At 43.3% G+C, this 17,104-nt stretch overlaps 2 protein-coding genes across 7 annotated transcripts in view; both read left to right on the forward strand.

The window, feature by feature from the left end:
• Window positions 1-10,462, forward strand: part of GREB1 (growth regulating estrogen receptor binding 1) — a 94,406-nt gene extending 83,944 nt beyond the window's left edge. For both annotated transcript variants that reach the window (XM_083729721.1, XM_083729722.1), the window contains 7 exons: window positions 1,562-1,766; window positions 2,570-2,744; window positions 2,830-3,048; window positions 4,019-4,154; window positions 6,275-6,475; window positions 7,595-7,733; window positions 9,323-10,462. In XM_083729721.1, the coding sequence (XP_083585847.1) occupies window positions 1,562-1,766; window positions 2,570-2,744; window positions 2,830-3,048; window positions 4,019-4,154; window positions 6,275-6,475; window positions 7,595-7,733; window positions 9,323-9,486 (1,239 nt within the window). In that variant the 3' untranslated portion in view covers window positions 9,487-10,462. The remainder of the gene's footprint in view (window positions 1-1,561; window positions 1,767-2,569; window positions 2,745-2,829; window positions 3,049-4,018; window positions 4,155-6,274; window positions 6,476-7,594; window positions 7,734-9,322) is intronic.
• A 5,123-nt stretch (window positions 10,463-15,585) lies between these two features.
• The window catches only part of LPIN1 (lipin 1), an 83,619-nt gene continuing 82,100 nt past the window's right edge, over window positions 15,586-17,104 (forward strand). For 2 of the 5 annotated variants that reach the window (XR_014561908.1, XM_083730142.1), the window contains exon 1: window positions 15,586-15,937. Coding sequence is in view for 2 of the 5 variants with exons in the window: in XM_083730142.1 (XP_083586268.1) it covers window positions 15,878-15,937 (60 nt within the window). In the remaining 3 variants the exon portion in view is untranslated. The remainder of the gene's footprint in view (window positions 15,938-17,104) is intronic. The other 3 variants (XM_083730144.1, XM_083730143.1, XM_083730149.1) reach the window with 3 other exon arrangements.

The raw sequence follows: 17,104 nt of genomic DNA on the forward strand, positions 1-17,104 counted from the left end.
AGCATGTTTTAGGATCACCAAAGAGACAAAGCTCCCCATATCTTTTGAGATGTGCATCATCAAACTATGCAAAGTTGTAAAATGTTACTGCCAGGAGAACTGCTTGCCAATGGTCTCAAGAAGAGAAACTCTTTTTTTATACTGACTTTAGCTGGATAGCTCAGTTGGTTACAGCATGGTGCTGACAACGCCAAGCTTACAGGTTTGATCTCCATATGGGACAGCTGCATATTCCTGCATTGCAGGGGTTTGGACTAGAATGACCCTCCAGGGTCCCTTCTATGAGATATCTACCTTGAAGGCAATGGTGTAGTAGAGGAGAGAAGGAGTGATGGGCAGGGACAAAGTGGCACCCCTTATTTCACAGCAGGGATGACGACTTCCTCTTCCTCGGGTACAGTTTGCCAGTCCTCTGCCTGCCAAATAAATAGGATTTTTATTGGAGAGACACTCATCCATAAGCTAAGCATATGGAATATTACATTAACATGCATGGCTAAGCATTGCACCGCCACTTCTTTTTGGGAGAAACTATGAAGACCGTTTATTATTACCACCTGCAATGTCACAGAAAACAGGAAACTTTTGAGTCTACCATAATATTTCATCAGGCTGAAAATTAAGCAAAGCGGGAGGACAGGAGACGGGGGGAGGAGGGCAGTTTGGTATTGAAGCCATAGTGTCTGGATTGGTCAAAGTTCAGTTTTGTTGTATAATTCTAAAAGGGTTTAAGGGCTTCGTTATGAAGAGCACTTCAGAATTTATTACTTTGCTCTGCTCGGTGTCATGGCATTGTTAACTGTACAGTCCCTATCCCTTGAAGGAGGATAGAGGACGGTGGAATCATTGCCACGCTCAGTCTCCCAAGGCAAACCACCCCTGCATCCCTCACACACCTCTCTGGCCTTTGGGTTGGCAGCTGGGCAACCAAATGCTCTTCAGAGGGCCCTGAGACCTCAGTTCATTTGTCTCAACCTGGGGTTGTATCAAATTGCACCTCTTCGATCCAGCAGAGGCTTCCATGACACAAAAGTGGGGTGTTCAGTACAAAATTCCTGAAATACTCATCCAACAATGAATGCGATAAGTGAAGTGATCCAGGCATTTACAGTCATACCTCGGGTTGAAGTAGCTTCGGATGAATATTTTCAGGTTGCGCTCCACGGCATCCCAGAAGTAACGGAGTGAGGTACTTCTGGGTTTCGCCGTTTGCGCATGTGTGGAAGCGGTGAATTGCGGCCCGCGCAGACGCATGGACGCGGGTTGCGTTTGCTTCTGGATGCGAACGGGGCTCCGGAATGGATCCTGTTTGCATCCAGAGGTACCACTGTATTTCATTTCATTTCATTTGGTTTCTCATGAACGTATTTAAATTATTAGCTAGCAGGTAAGCTGTTCAGCTTTGTGTAAATTGCTGGAAACCTGTTGATTACAATGAAGTATATTTAGTTTATATATACAATGCCAGTATATTTAGTTGTTGACCCTCCTCTCTCTCGCGCTTTTTTGTTGCTGCTGCTTATATTAACCACCATAATAACACAGATTCCTAACTTTATAGAGCCAAGATTATATAAAGAGCCCTACTTTTACTCCCACAACTGGACGTCACGAACATGGACTTTTTAACCTTTACCATGCAATGGATGGGGCCAGCCATCTGCACATCCTAGTCGTCAAAGAGTACGAAATGGCAATATATAAAAAATACTGGCCCAATCACATCATGCTTGTTCTGCCAAGTATTTTCAACAGTGCTGGAGTGGGTATGTATATGGTGAAATTCTCGGCTGTGTGAATGCAGTGAGGTCTAAATCACATGAATTTTTTGCATAATTAAATAAAGTCTTGTTTGGTTATAGGAGTGGCTTGCGTGGTGGGATGGAACCAAAACAATAGCCTCCTGGCACCTTTTTGGAGGGGAATGTAAGAACAAATTAAGAGCCTGGCTGCTGGATCAGACCAGTGGCTCACCTAGTTCAGTATTCTGTTCTCACAGTGGCTAACCAGCTGCCTATGCAAAATTTTCAAACAGGGTATCAAAGCGGATTGTGAAATATCAAAACAAGCATGGATAAAACAATAATCCACCATTGAAACACAACCACCAGGCTAAAACAGCATCAAAGTGCAGGAGCGCAAAGAGTCAAAAGCAACACGCAATAGATTAAAATCAGCAACAACAGAATCAAAAGCTTATTTAAATAAAAATGTATTCAGATGCCAGCAAAGCACAAAACAGAGAGGAAGATAATCTTACCTCGCCCTTCAATATGTCAAAATGATATACGCATATTCAAATTTAATCAAGTAATGAATCAACTAAAAGGCAGGTGCTTAATCACTAAGCAATGCCATCATTTACATGGCTACTCAGAAGTAAGCCCATTGCATTTAGTAGGACTTACTTCCAGGTTTCAGTCTAAAAATACTTGAATTTGCTGTCAGCCTTAGAATAAAGCAAAGTTGAGTGTGTGGGTGTGAGATAGTGATACAGCAAAAGATTTCTAGATAAAATGTTGATTTCAGTTCTCCCGTTGCAGTGTGTGGTTTGCTTCTCTCTTTTTAGGCGCTGCTCACTTCCTAATAAAAGAACTGTCCTACCACAATCTGGAGCTTGAGCGAAATCGGCAGGAGGAGCTAGGCATTAAGCCTCAAGACGTCTGGCCTTTCATCATCATCTCTGACGACTCCTGTGTCATGTGGAATGCTGTAGAAATGGATTGCTCAGGTGACAGAAAAAGGTAAAGGGCGGTTTCTTTGGGATGGCATATTCACTGGGCTTCCTCGAGCAATCAGATTTTGAACTGTTTCTCTGGCCCCTTGCAGCGAATACACATGGACTGAAAGGAACATTTCCTTGAAGCAAATTCTTCAGCACATTGAATCAACTCCAGATGTCACCAACTATGCCTTGATTGGGATGAGGAAGTGGTCAAGTAAAACCAAGAGCAGAGAGATCAAGGAGCCGTTCTCTTGCTGCCATGTTCACGATTTTATCATGCTGAACGTGGACCTAACGCAGAACGTTCAGTATAACCAGAACAGGTGAGGCAAGGCTGATGAAGTAGATTTTTGTCTCTGATAGCATAAGCCACACTATATTTGATAGTCCCTAAGAAGCTATAGGGACGCGGGTGGTGCTGTGGGTTAAACCACAGAGCCTAGGACTTGCCGATCAGAAGGTTGGCGGTTCGAATCCCCGCGACGGAGTGAGCTCCCGTTGCTCGGTTCCTGCTCCTGCCAACCTAGCAGTTCGAAAGCACCTCAAAGTGCAAGTAGATACTTGCTTTTAGTCTGTATTCAGTTGACAGTGAACAGTTTTAACTGGTGTGGGGGGTGTCTTTTAGTTTTTATATGATTGTGTTGGTGTCAATATTCATTTATTTCTGTTGCTTCGCTTGATTAATATCGTAAGTTTATATTTTGACATATTGCTAATTCTTCTTTTGATGTGCCGTCAATTCTTCCTTTGCACATCGCCTACAGGCTTGTTGCACGAGGCAGCGGAGAAACATAACTAATAAAAGGAAATAAACAGGGCCAAACTAGATGTGATGATTAATGTGTCTTTGCATTTAACTTGCATGTTAAAACAAATGCAAATGGCAGTTCTTAAGGGAGGTGACAATTATCAGGATCTTGGCAGGTGGCGAGGAGGAAGTTTTTACTTTTCCTCTCCTGCTGTGGTCCTGATGAAAATAGCTTCTTTGAATCCCTCACTGGCATCATGTGCAAAAGTTTTCAATATCACACCTGGCTTATTTAATTTAGAAAAAAATATATAAACAGCTTATCTATGTGGGGCTTGGTCCTTAATCTCACAGCGGCACTGCCTGCCAGAGCACTGATACCCTTTTTCTGTCAAATGTCACGCTTGAACCAGTTTCCTTGATGTCTTGGTTTACACTCTTCCTTTTAAAACCGTATCCACCATTGCGATTTCCGTGCAATTTGAAACACTTCAGCTAATGAAGGCCTATTGCTTCTTGCATTCTGTGTCCCCTCCGCCTGACAGGTTTGTGTGTGACGATGTGGACTTCAACCTGCGTGCCCACAGTGCTGGCCTCCTGATCTGTCGCTTCAACCGATTCAGCGTCATGAAGAAGCAAATTGCCGTTGGCGGGCAAAGGTCCTTTCATATTAAGTCAAAGGTCAGAATTCGGAAATTTCTGAGAAATCTCCCACTTTTTGTTTCGTTCTTATAATACAGTGGGGCGGTGGGGGGAAAGAAAGGAAAGACGTTGGTGCAACGGGCAAAGTCACTCATTTGTGCATGTCAACTTGTTTTCAGTTTTCATTGCGAATATGTGAAACAGATAGATCTTGTTCAGCCTTTCCAAACCTCCCATGATGAGGGAGGATGCAAACTCTTATCTGCTCTGTTTCATCCTCCTCACCTGCCATGCTTCCCTCTATGTTTTAGAGCAGCCTTTCTCAACCTGTGGGTCCCCAGATGCTGTTGAACTACAACTCCCATCACCCCTAGCTAGCAAGGCCAGAGCTCAGGGATGATGGGAGTTGTAGTCCCACAACATGTGGGGACCCACAGGTTGAGAACCGCTGTTTTAGAGGATGAGAGTCTGCTGTGGGGAGAGCCTTTGTATTTATTTAGAATCCAGATTATGCAGGTCACAGCAAAGAAGAACGATAAGCTTTATTTTATCGTTGTTTTTCTTTGTTGCATGCTCTGTAGCAATTGATAAGAAGCTTATTATTTGAGAAGTTGTTGTTTTTGTAAGTGTATACAGTGGTACCTCAGGTTAAGTACTTAATTCATTCTGGAGGTCCGTTCTTAACCTGAAACTGTTCTTAACCTGAAGCACCACTTTAGCTGATGGGGCCTCCTGCTGCTGCCGCGCCGCTGGAGCACGATTTCTGTTCTCATCCTGAAGCAAAGTTCTTAACCTGAAGCACTATTTCTGGGTTAGCGGAGTCTGTAACCTGAAGCGTATGTAACCCAAGGTACCACTGTACCATTCCAGGAAGAGGCTGGTCCCCCCACCCCAAAGCCTGAGTGATTCTTAGAGGGGAGGCCGGTAGCTTCATGCTAGCACACCAGCACTGCTTGCAGAAGCTGCCAGGTTCAGTCCCCAGCACCTCCAGGTAGGCCCAGTCTGAAATCCCGTAGAGGTCCAGCCCGTGAGTGTGGACAGTACTGAGCTGGACAGATGCATGGTCTGACTCAGAACAAGTCCACTTCCTGTGTCTCCCTATGAATGGTTCTTAAGTGGTAGTGACACAAGTAAGGGCCTGTGCTGCTGAAGTCAAAACTCTCATCAGTAGGACATTCTCCTGCTGACACATGCTTAATTAGAAGGGTACATGCATCCAAATGATGTGAAGCCAGATCGTACAAGGTTCTAAGTCACGTGGGGAAAGCTGTGCCTTAGTGGAGGCTCCCCACTGCATAGCTTCACCACACGCCACATCCTTAATACATGCAGAGCATTGTGGCCAGGTGGCAGGGAAATGGTGGAGGGCATGGATGATTTAGCAGGAGGTTGGACTAGATGACCCATGGGGTCCCTTCCAGCTCTGCAGTTCTATGATTCTATAGGCCAGCTAGTCATGTCTTCTTCACTCTCCCCTCTTTGCTATACTAATCGAGAGAGGTCTTGAGCCATTGTGGTGTAGTGGTAGACTCATAATCTGGTGAACCGGGTTCACATCCCCACTCCTCCACATGCAGCTGCTGGGTGACCTTGGGCCAGTCACACTTCTCTGAAGTCTCAACCCCACTCACCCCACAGAGTGTTTGTTGTGGGGGAGGAAGGGAAAGGAGAATGTTAGCTGCTTTGAGACTCCTTTGGGTAGTGATAAAGTGGGATATCAAATCCAAACTACTACTACTTCTTCTTCTTCTTCTTCTTCTTCTTCTTCTTCTTCTTCTTCTTGAAGACCTGAACAGGACCATATATTTGGTTGTTTTTTATTAGAAGAATTTCATTTATAAAAAAGATATAGAGTGAGAAAAGAAAGAAAGAGTGAGAGTGAAGGGGGGGAATACAGTTACGTTATCATACATTAATATACAGATGTGTATATTATCATTATCCTTATACACATATAATTGTCAGTAACCTAATACATTCTGTGTAAATTCACTCCAAATATCATTGTATTTATCCAAAGGAAGTCTGTGGTCTATAAGCTGTCCACCCATATGTGTCCAGCGTTGTCACTGGTGTTAATTGTATTAACCTTTAGGGAGCTTTCCCTTGCGTTTTTAATCTAAATGTCACACTCCCCCTGTATGGCGCGTCCCTTTTAGGTATCGGATAACCCCGTTTCGATTGCCCCGGCTCAGTACATATGCGCTCCCGACAGCAAACACACCTTCTTGGCTGCTCCTGCTCAGCTGCTGCTTGAAAAATACCTCCAGTATCACAGCCATCGCTTCTTTCCTCTCTCGCTGAAGAACTACAGCCATCCAGTGCTATCCGTGGATTGCTACCTTAATTTGGGACCCCAGGTAATGCATTTTGTTTGTTTGTTGAGCATGATAGACAGCTTCCTTTGTCTTCCCATGCATGATTATTAAGTGGTCCAAGTGAAAGCATGTGCTTCAGCAATTAAAACTCTTGTCTGTAGGACGTTCTCCTGCCAACGCATATTTACCGTATTTTTCGCCCTATAGGACGCACTTTTTCCCCTCGAAAAATGAAGGGGAAATGTGTGTGCGTCCTATGGGGCGAATGCAGGCTTCGGGGACCTCTCTGCAAGCAGCGGGAGCCAGCGCTGGGCTCCCACGGCTTGCAGAGAGCTGCCTGTTTGGGGGCTGGGGTCGGGGGAAGCTCGGGCGGGCCTCCCCCGCCCCAGCCCCGCGCCTGGGGGAAAAATAATTTCCCCCCCCTTTATTTCCCCCCCAAAAAAACTAGGTGCGCCTTATGGGACGGTGCGTCCTATAGGGCGAAAAAGCAGGTAAGTGGAAAAGCAGATGTGTCAAAGTGGATCAGGTTCCAGTGCAGGTGCAAGGAGGATGAGCTGTTCCTTCATGCTCCTCTGAGGAACCTCATGCACATGCTATGAGCTGCAGCTTCAGTGCCATGTGGCATTGGGAAAGGCCATCACTTACAGTTGGCATGAGGCAAAACAGATTTTGTTTTATTCTGCCGTACTCCCTTCCTCCTCCCCCCACCAGCAGACATTCAGAACCCACTCAACGAAAAAGAAAAACCCAGAAGAAACCAAAGTTGGGAACAACCTAATACCCCTTCGGCTCCAAGGTTTACTTAGAATGCCATGGAGAGATGGACTGGGAAGTCCTAGGAAAAGGGATAATATATGGATATTGGATGATGATGATTATTTATTACTTATACCCCACCCATCTGGCTGGGTTTCCCCAGTGTATATGTCATAAAAATGCATAAATGATTTTTTGAAAAATAAAACAAATGTTATTTTATTCACCACAATAACCCCCAAATGGCATACATCTGCTACGAAAGAGTCACACGGCGTTTCAAAATGTTCATATTATGAATGGTTGCAGATGTTTCTTTGGGCGCAATAGTTTGATCATGCTAAAATTAGCTGTGCTTTAGACTGAGGAGACTATAATACCTGCCTTTGTTCCCCTTGCAATCAGATTGCAGTTTGCTATGTCAGCTCCCGACCTCATTCTCTGAATGTGACTTGCTCTGATATGATATTCAGTGGACTACTGCTGTACCTCTGTGATTCCTTTGTGGTAGCAAGCTTCTTGAAGAAATTCCACTTTCTGAAAGGTAAGAACCAAGTATTGCTGACACACCAAGCTATGACTTGCTTCTGACATCTTTGCTGTGAGAAAGAGGGCGGAGGGGACATTCTGATCCATGCCTAACTAACATTTGTAGATATATTGATGCCAGTTTTGTTTTTGTTTTAGTTATTTAAAATATTTTAATGTCATAAAATGAACAGGTCGGAATTTTGTGCCACCATCACTCCCATTCACAACCTTGCTGCGGTTGGGAAGACTTGTATGTGTGATCCATAAAAAAGCTGCCTTCTACCAGGTCAAACTATCTAGCCCAAGGTTCCCCAATCTTTGGGTCTCCAGCTGGTTTTGGACTACAACTCCTATCATCCATGACCACTGCTCCTGCTAGCTAGGAATGATGGGAGCTGTAATCCAAAAACAGCTGGAGACCCAAATTTAGGAAACCATAATCCAGCCCAATTCCTGTTCTGGCAGATGCTCTCCGAGGTCTGAAGCCAAAGTCTTTCCCATCACCTACCTCCCCACCTTTTGAAGTGGAAATACCAGTGACTGAACATAAACAAACATTTTTCTGGCATTCAAAATCCAGCAAACATTAAGAATTCAGATTTGCATCCTCGGTGCCAAACATAATGCTTATGAGAAAGAGGAGCTCCTGGGAAAAGGGGCTGTTCTGTGCTGGGATAGATATTGCCTGGGGAGAAGGAAAATGTTTAACAGGAGCTAGCGCATGGCACAAGGCCAAGTATTCACTCCAGTTGTCAGCAATAGCTCTGAGTGTTCCAAAGATAATTTCATAATGCCTTACTCAACAAAGGGAGGAAGATTTAACAGGAGTAATTACTTTGCAAATGGGGGAAAGTGTGATTCCAATCCTATGGCAGATGTGGGCAGAAGGAGGGGCACATTAGCCAGTTTCCAGTGGAAGTTGTGTGCAAAAAACTGGGCGGTCTATCCCCTTTAAGACTGCTTTCCCCCTTTGAACGGCACTTGTTGTTTTAAATTGTTATTTAATTGAGAGGTTAGATTTTAGGCCTATGTTGCTATCTATACTGACCTTATTGTTGCATAGAAGCATAGAATCGTAGAGTTGGAAAAGACCCTGAGGATTATCTAGTCCAACCCCCTGCAATGCAGGAATAGGCAGCTGTCCCATAAGGGGATTTGAACCTGCAACCTTTTCATCACTCACTCACTCATGATTATTTGTACCCATGATGCTATCAGGGAGGCCAAAAAGAAGATCCTGTTTTCATTACTATTTGTAACTGGACAAGTTTTGGGGCGGTTATACCGCTTCATTTCCAGTCAGTGCAAAATCCTGTATGCAGTGCATATCCATGCTGTTCACCGTGTTCTGGGTTTTTCTTTTGTCTCACTTTGGTTGCAATAATGTGGTAGCACTGGGGAAGCATCACAGGACTAATAAAGCAGAATAAATCCACTGTTGATGCGCTATTAATTGTTGCAGAATATACCTGCAATAAAGCCCCATTCCGGGAGGCCTTTGCAGACAGTTTTTTTTTTTTTTGAGCAGGAAATATAGAAAGTGATGCACACATGACAAAGACAACAACAACCAACAACCTATAATAATGAAAATTTCCACAGGTGCCACTTTATGTGTCATATGCCAAGACAGGAACTCGCTGCGCCAAACCGTCGTCCGACTGGAACTCGAAGACGAATGGCAATTCCGACTAAGAGACGAGTTCCAAACAGCCAACGCCAAAGAAGACAAGCCCCTCTTCTTTCTGACAGGACGGCACATTTGATGGGAAATGATCACGTGGCATAAGAAGCTGGCTTTTCTCTGACCAAATAAAATGAGTTGCATGAAAGAAAAGAGGGAGGGGGGGAAGGAGAACTGAGCTGTTTACAAGATGTTTGCAAAAGAAGCTGCTTCGTAGGAACAAAAGTTAGGCAGTTTTGAAATATTTGTATTAAAGTTATATTTTATTTGACCAATTTATGTTTATAATTCCAAACCTTTGTTAGTACCCTTTTTGTAATTTAATGAACTTGCGAAAGTAACTCCCGTTATATTGAGGATGGAGCTACTGCGTAATATTTCTGTTGTTTCCCCCTTTTTTGTTTTTGCTGTATATATTATACAAACTGTTTCGGAACCAGACACTTGTGGCACAGCTTCAAAATTATGAGATGTAGATGTAGATTCTCACCTCCGTGTTTTTGTAAACCTAGGGTGCCAGCGTAGTAAAAAGAAAAGAGGAAGTTTCATTCTTAGAAAATTTGCTACAGCAAATATAGCATTGCTGATCTGCTCTATGTAGAGTGCTAAAGGCAAAATTAACTGGGATGTTCTCCAGTGCAAACCCTAAGGAAATGAATAGAATGTGCTCAAGAGCATTCATTTCGTGACAGGTATACATAGGAGAACATCCTAGTGGAGAGTGCCTTATATACTTATTATAATGAAAGCTTGCTTTCCATCCTAACTTCAGGACTGCTGGCTGCTTTGCATAATTTTTAAGAGGCAGACTTTTGTAATATGTAGAAATGTATTATAGTGACCTTTTCTGATTTATTGAGAATATTGAAAGCGGACGGTTGGAGTTGTTTTCAAAAGTCTGAATGTTTTAGTAGGTAGGAAGACGTCTGAATGAAATGGTGATTAGTTAAAGGAAGTGTTAATATCAAATTGTTTTTTAAAAACAGATGGTTTGTTGCACTGCCCATCCTAAGACACCTCAGGTTTGCTGTGCAAATAAAAACAACACCTAGGGTGCATTTAATAGTTCTCTGATATTTAACAGCGCCCCTCATTAAGTGGTTTCTTGTTTGGGGTTTGAGGTTTCTTTTGTGGGAATACATAGAAACCAGTCCATCAGTAAAACTTTTCAAAAATAATAGTGAGATAATACCTTAATTTTGAGTATGACCAACTAAAGCATCACAAAATATTTGTCAAACTTTCAAGTATCTCAGAGCTTTTTTCAGCTGGATGTTAAACAAAACAAGTGGGTTGTCCCCTTTTCGCCTTCCCCAAAATTGGGAGGAGGGATTTGGGGGGGAGGAGGGCCTAAGGGTTAAATACCATCTCCCCACTCACTTGACTCCTGGTCATGATTCCCTCCCCAACTTTAGAAAAGAAATGGATAAGAAGAAATGCTATTGGAAACAGAACGATGAAAGTTGATTCTGCAAGCGGAAAGAAGGGCCATAGAGAAGGAAATGGCTGGAGCTATCTATACCAGCCCCAAACCTACTGCACCTGCTGTCTTTTCACTATACTAAAAAAAGGGGGGGAGTTTCTGAGCTTGTGGGGAGGGGAAGGAAATAGGGGAAAGGTGTTTTGATCATGATACCATGCCCCATAAAAAGAAAAGCAGCCTTGATTTGATTAGATAGTGCTGGATGCGAAACGGGTTGCAGATTGAACCAAGAGGTACTAAGACAAAGAGCCAATGGCTGTCCCATCCCTGAAACTGTAGAAGTTAGCAGTGGTTCAGATCTACCTCTTTCACTGAGGCAGTAGGGGCCCATGCAGTGGGGCAGAGCTGCAGAACCACCTTCTTGACACTGGTACCGCTACTGCTTACCTGGTTGGGGACTGGGGTTGGAAGGTGGCAAGGCTGGGGGCATGTGAGTGCAGCAGTAGAGGCATTCCTGAACATGCCCATCTCCCCACCTTTGGCTATATTCTATTACAGCAGTGGCACTCCAACTTTGTCCAGCATTGTCCAAATATCTGTTCCACTTGTAGAGGGCTTTCCATCATTGCAGTGACTTGGATCCTCAACTTTTGCATCAGCCTCTGGTTCCTGAGAGGAGGGAGAGGGCTGAGGCAACATGCCTTGATTTTACATAAACGTGTAGATATTTTTTAAATGCTCTTTCAGTTATCAAAGTTTGACTGTGTGTCTCTTCCCTACCCTGGCAGCCACTGTTGTAATAGAATATAGCCAAAGTTTGGGTTTTTCCTACATGGTCAAATCTTTTCTGTAGGAACTCCCCCCCCCCAAGGAGTAATGTAACTCCCCTTCTCAGATCCCATGTTTCAGATCTGCTCTTACTGAGCCAGAGGGAAGACAATGGCATGGTTCCTCATCTAGGATATTGGCGTAACAATAAGGAAAAGAAATCTCTGTTCCTTCCTAATGTATTTATTAAGGGTGCTGGGGGTGGTTAGGACCATCTAGACAAGTACCATTGATCCTATTGTCACATATGAAAGAGCCTTCACAGTCATTGCATGGTTCTGACACCTATTTCATGTTGTAAATTCTCAGAGCTGGTGCAGTAGGCTTGGTCCAACAAAAGTTTCTTACTTGGCAGCATCTAGCCCAAGGGGAAGTCTAATGGCTTGCTTTCATTTGAGGCTTAGACTTGGAACAATGAGCCTGCCACTGTGCCACAGATGAAAGTAGGAATACCCTGGGATAACTGTTAGGATATTTCCGTTCCACCTTAAAAGGGAGCAGGCTTTGTGAGTCACAGAGTCTGCGTATTTCCTGTTCACAGGATGTTTATGTTTTTCTGTTGCTTTCGTTTCTCTCTCTCTGTGTCTGAACACGCTAGCAGGCGGTCATGTTTTTCTTTGTTCTGACCAACGCTGAATAAACTTTCTAAATAATGCTCTCCTGAGTGCAACTTTCACTGTGCATTATCTGTTGATAGAGCGTGCATCAGTTCTGGAATGTGGAAGGCTATTTTCTGGAGCTCATGTCGCTAATTGCTGATACTGTATCTACGGGAGGTCGATGGACGTCCGGAGTCCAGAGTCGGCGTGGAGGACATACCTCACAATGCACCAACTCATGGGAGGGAGGACCAAAACTATGTCCATGTGGTAGCTACTCTATCCAGCAAGCTGTTTTCGATCCCATCCTGATCAGCTTATGTAATGTGATTTGTCTTTTGTCTGGTTTGGTTACTCAGTTAATAAACATTTTCAGTTTTGGCTTTTGAAGTTGAATGCTTCTTTAACCTTGACTCGCAAATAGTGATGGGAAGCCTTTCAAAAGAAACCAGAAAAATTGGGGGGAAACCCCAGATTTTCCCCAAAAGGGTTTGGGGGGAAAAGGAAAAAAAACCTGCTTGCCCCCCCCATTTTTCTGTTTTTTTTCCAGGCCTTTCCATCTCTACTCCCAAATCTTGATTACTCTTGAATTTGAAGGCAATAATTTTAAGTCTCTGTGCACACTAAAATTGGTACTTCTGAATATTTCTCTCACTCACCCCTAACCAATTTGATTGCACCACTAGTGGAGTAATTGCCAAATTAGGATAATATGGTGTGGTTTTTTAAAGCAAAATCAAGCTGAACTTGTTTGGGCATTGTGGTCAAATACTGAACTCCACAAAGTGTATACAGTCACCATTATTTATTTATTCAGCACTGACTCTGGGAATCAGCTTGTAACAGCTCACTATAAATAGTAACAGTAGTTATATAACCTGGTGGAAAGATTTCACATCCTTTACACATGGAACAACAGATGTATCAATAAAGATTAGTGCACCAGTCTGCATTTGGTTTCCATGGGTTATAATTATGGAGCTGACTTGATTGACTTAAGAGATGCATCAGGACAGAACGGACTGGGACATTTAACCAGAATTGGTGCAAAACAGAGTCACAATGTGGGCATTTCAGCTGCGAGAGCTTTGACCCAGCGATAAATCATTGCAGTTTTTAAGGATGCAAAGCATACTCCCAAAGGCAGATCTCAAATCAATTGTGACATTATTCACTCTGTTAGTGAAGTATTCTGCACATGCTAGGCTCTTGCAAAGAGTGAGAGGTTGGAACGAGCTCCTGCCGCCTTCTCCCAAACCAAGAGAGGCCAATGTCTGCATACATGCTGCCCTTGAGCTCCAAGGGAACTCTAGTAGCAGATTGTATCTCACAGGGTCAGCCTTTGGCTTCCTGAAATTAGTAGCTAAGCTGAAGGACCCATTGCTTGTTTCTTATCAGCCTAGATTCTAGTGTGTGTGTGTGTGTGTGTGTGTGTGTGTGTGTTTCATGATAATGTTTTTCTACATTATCGGCTTTCTTCATTTGGAAATAGGCATGGTATTGCTCCTATGTTTTGTAACTTTGATTATGGGGTTGCTGTTTTTCTTGATCATTTTTATTTTTGATTTTGTATTAATGAAGAATAATAATTTTAAAAATATGAGGGAAGCTTCCACCTTACAACTTAGAGCACTGGAGACTTGAATATGGAGGGTGTGCACCCTCTCAGTTCAGTTAACATGTCTGGGAATTGAGCAGCAAAATGGCGCCTGGGCTGATTTTCGCTGAATCGGCAAAATGTCTGGGGAAAACCCAGACAAGTAGGCCTATATATATTTGCGGACGTGAGGGGAGAGACGTTCCCCAACAAAAGCTCAACAACTTGGTCTGGATTTTCACTTTTGGGAATATGGCAACCCTAGCTAATAGCACACATTAATATTATGAGTGGCACTGCCCCCCCCAAACTTTACAGGATTGTGCCTGGAGAATTGACATTTATAAACTTTGCCACAGGCATTTAGACAACTATTTATGGTGTTTAGTTATCTCTACAATTGCTGTAGTTGTGGTGGTGCTTTTTATACAGGCCTGTGGGAGGAATTAGAGCAAATGGGATTTTGAGGGATTTATGCACCTGTGAACAGGCCCCTCAGAGACCGAAGGCCCTTTGCCTCAGGTTCATCTGCCATATTGGTGCCAGGTGTGTAAGCCACCATTATCTCTTTTTTTGAGGGGGGGCTACTTATTTTTTTCTGGGTTGTTCTTGGTAAGAAGGGAGACACGTGGGCAGGATCAGCTTCAGAACATGATAGGATGTTACTTCGTTTTTGGGCACCATTGTGTGTGTTGGGAGTTGTGAGGGGAAAGTTGTTCCGAAACAGGTTCAACAGAAAACTGAGTCCCTGTGAATCCTTTTGCTAATCCTGCTTACATCATTTCAGCAAAAAATGGAAGGGGAAAGCTCCACAGAAAGGGACAAAAGTAGGGTTAGGCCTGCTTCACAGTGTGCACCAATGAAACCAGGAGGCCTGAGAAGTGCTTAACTTACAAGATCATGCTGATTATGCCTAAAAATATCCAGATGTGCTTAGGAAAAAAAATCTCTCACAGGAACTTGGCTGCCTGGACAGAAATGTGATTCTTCCAGCACATGAAAATGATCTGGATACAAGTGCCCTACACCTGAGAATTATGGAGACCCAAATTATCCATTTCTTCCCAGTAGCCAAAGATGATAATAATTTCTTCACTATCCCTAATATTCCTGTCAAAAGGAATTATGAAAATCACGGGCCCCAAATCAGCCTTCTGAGAAGCAAAAAAGGGGGGATGAGATGGCTGCCAAAATACTGTATTATGAAAATCATGGGCTCCATATCAGAGCTCTGTTAGCCTGCTTGATCATCTGGCCCTGGCTAAAATGGTCTTGATCTCTGTTAGACTAATAATAATAATAATAATAATAATAATAATAATAATAATGGGTCAATCTTTCTACAGACCACCTGAATGGACCTTATGGCCCATTGGTATGAGAATCTAGGCTAACAGAAAGCGTTTCTGTTTGTGAAAGGTGGCCAGCCGATTTTTTTATTTTATTTTTTGCTGACCCTATCCAGTGCAGCCCCTGAAAAGCTTCTCCTGAGTATGGAGACTCCAGGACAGTTTGGGACACAGTGCTGAAGCATGCAGTGTGGGCAGCGGGATCTGGGTTTTTGTGTGTGGGAACCCAGATGCATGGCCTGATGCTAGCAGAAGTGTTTTCTGCCACTGCACAGAAGCCACCAACTGGGTGATGTAAGCTTGCACCCCTTCCTCACCCCTAGTTGAAGTGTCACTATCTGAACGGTCTAACCGAGGTGCCTCTTACTGGAAGCTCTCCCCCCTGCATGTAGAAAGAAGATGAAGATAAACACCTCCGTTTTTCGAGGAGGCTTATGACTTAACAAGGCTACTTGAGGCGTCAGTTGCGAAGTGAGTGTGCACCGGCTTACAGAGCTCATGTTTCTTGTCCTGGCTGAGGTTCCAAGAACTTGAGCAGGCTAAATTCGCAAGCAAACATGATCACAGGGAAATTACTTTCTCTGGATCTTTGTTGTCAACAACGCATTACTTAAAGGCAGCATTTTTTAATTCCAACAGAAGCTTTAACAGCCACTGGGAAGAATATTTCTCTGGTAATGGAAGAAAGAGACCATCTCAAGATGTCATCTGAAGACACTGAGTCACCTTGGTCTTGGGTAAGGTCTTTAATCTAGAGTTTCAGGAATAGTGTGCTGAAGTTCGATTCCCCTCAGCCAGGTTTTTGTTTTTTTAAAAAATCTGATTGTTTACTTGGTTGTCTTCTTTTGTTTCCTGAGTAAAGATGGGATAATATAGTTGGGTGTAGTTGTTTTGTTTTTTAAGGTTTCCTCTTGGTTTTGTTTGTGATGTCATTCTTTGGGGCAAGCCCAGCTGTTGAAATGGCCCTTCCTCACACTTTATGTGGGGTAGATTGTAGTAGGGCATCGCTGTAAGAGACATGCTGCATTGATTAGCCTTTATACCGAATCACAAATTTAAAGGTCAGCAAGGTCTTTCCTCGTGATATTTGTACTCTTAATTTGGGAAGTTAACATTGCAGCTCTCTTTGCTCATAGAAGATGTGTAGCATCTTCACACAGAAGGCGAACTCTTCGGAGAGCGGTTGGTTGCACATTAAAAGTTTTTTAACGTTTGATGTTTTACTGTGGTTTTATAATTTGTTGGAAGCCACCCAGAGTGGCTGGGGCAACCCAACCGGATGGGCGGCATATAAATGATGATGATTATGATGATGATATAATGATGATGATGAAGAAAGGACTGCTCCTAGGTAATCATAAGTGTTGACGTTCTCCATCTCAGAGAAGTGTGTTCCTTTCTTTCTATGTACCATTTATAAAACAGTCAAAGGAATGTATACAGTCCTGCAGCCAGCCTTCTTTCTTAGGTGGGAGAGCCAGATTTCATTTCGGAGAGGGAGGCGCATTGCACCAAACCAGACTCCCTGCCACTCACAGGTGGAGGGGATATAAAGGTCAGGCCAGGGGAAGGGGAGGGGGAAGGCAGCAATGTCCCTGCTCATTCCTCCTCTGTGCAGACAGTGTGTTAGCTTACATAATGGACTACATAAGGGTCAAGTTAACAGAAAAATTAGTGTTTAGGATTTGGGAATGAATTAAGTTCAATCTGCTGAATTGTCTCACCTTTGAGATCCCCAGAAATACCAGACTCAGAAGTTTGACTTTGTCCAGAGCTATAGTCCTCTTTTACCTGTGGTTGGACTCCTTGTGTTCTGATTCTTTAGGAACTTAACTACTTTGGTAATGAGCTCCTGAGCTGATACTGAATTACGTATTGCAGTTTTACACCCCTTAAAAAACAAA

The sequence above is a fragment of the Podarcis gaigeae genome, assembly GCF_964106915.1.
Source record: "Podarcis gaigeae genome assembly, chromosome: 3".
In the NCBI taxonomy this organism is placed as follows: domain Eukaryota; kingdom Metazoa; phylum Chordata; class Lepidosauria; order Squamata; family Lacertidae; genus Podarcis; species Podarcis gaigeae.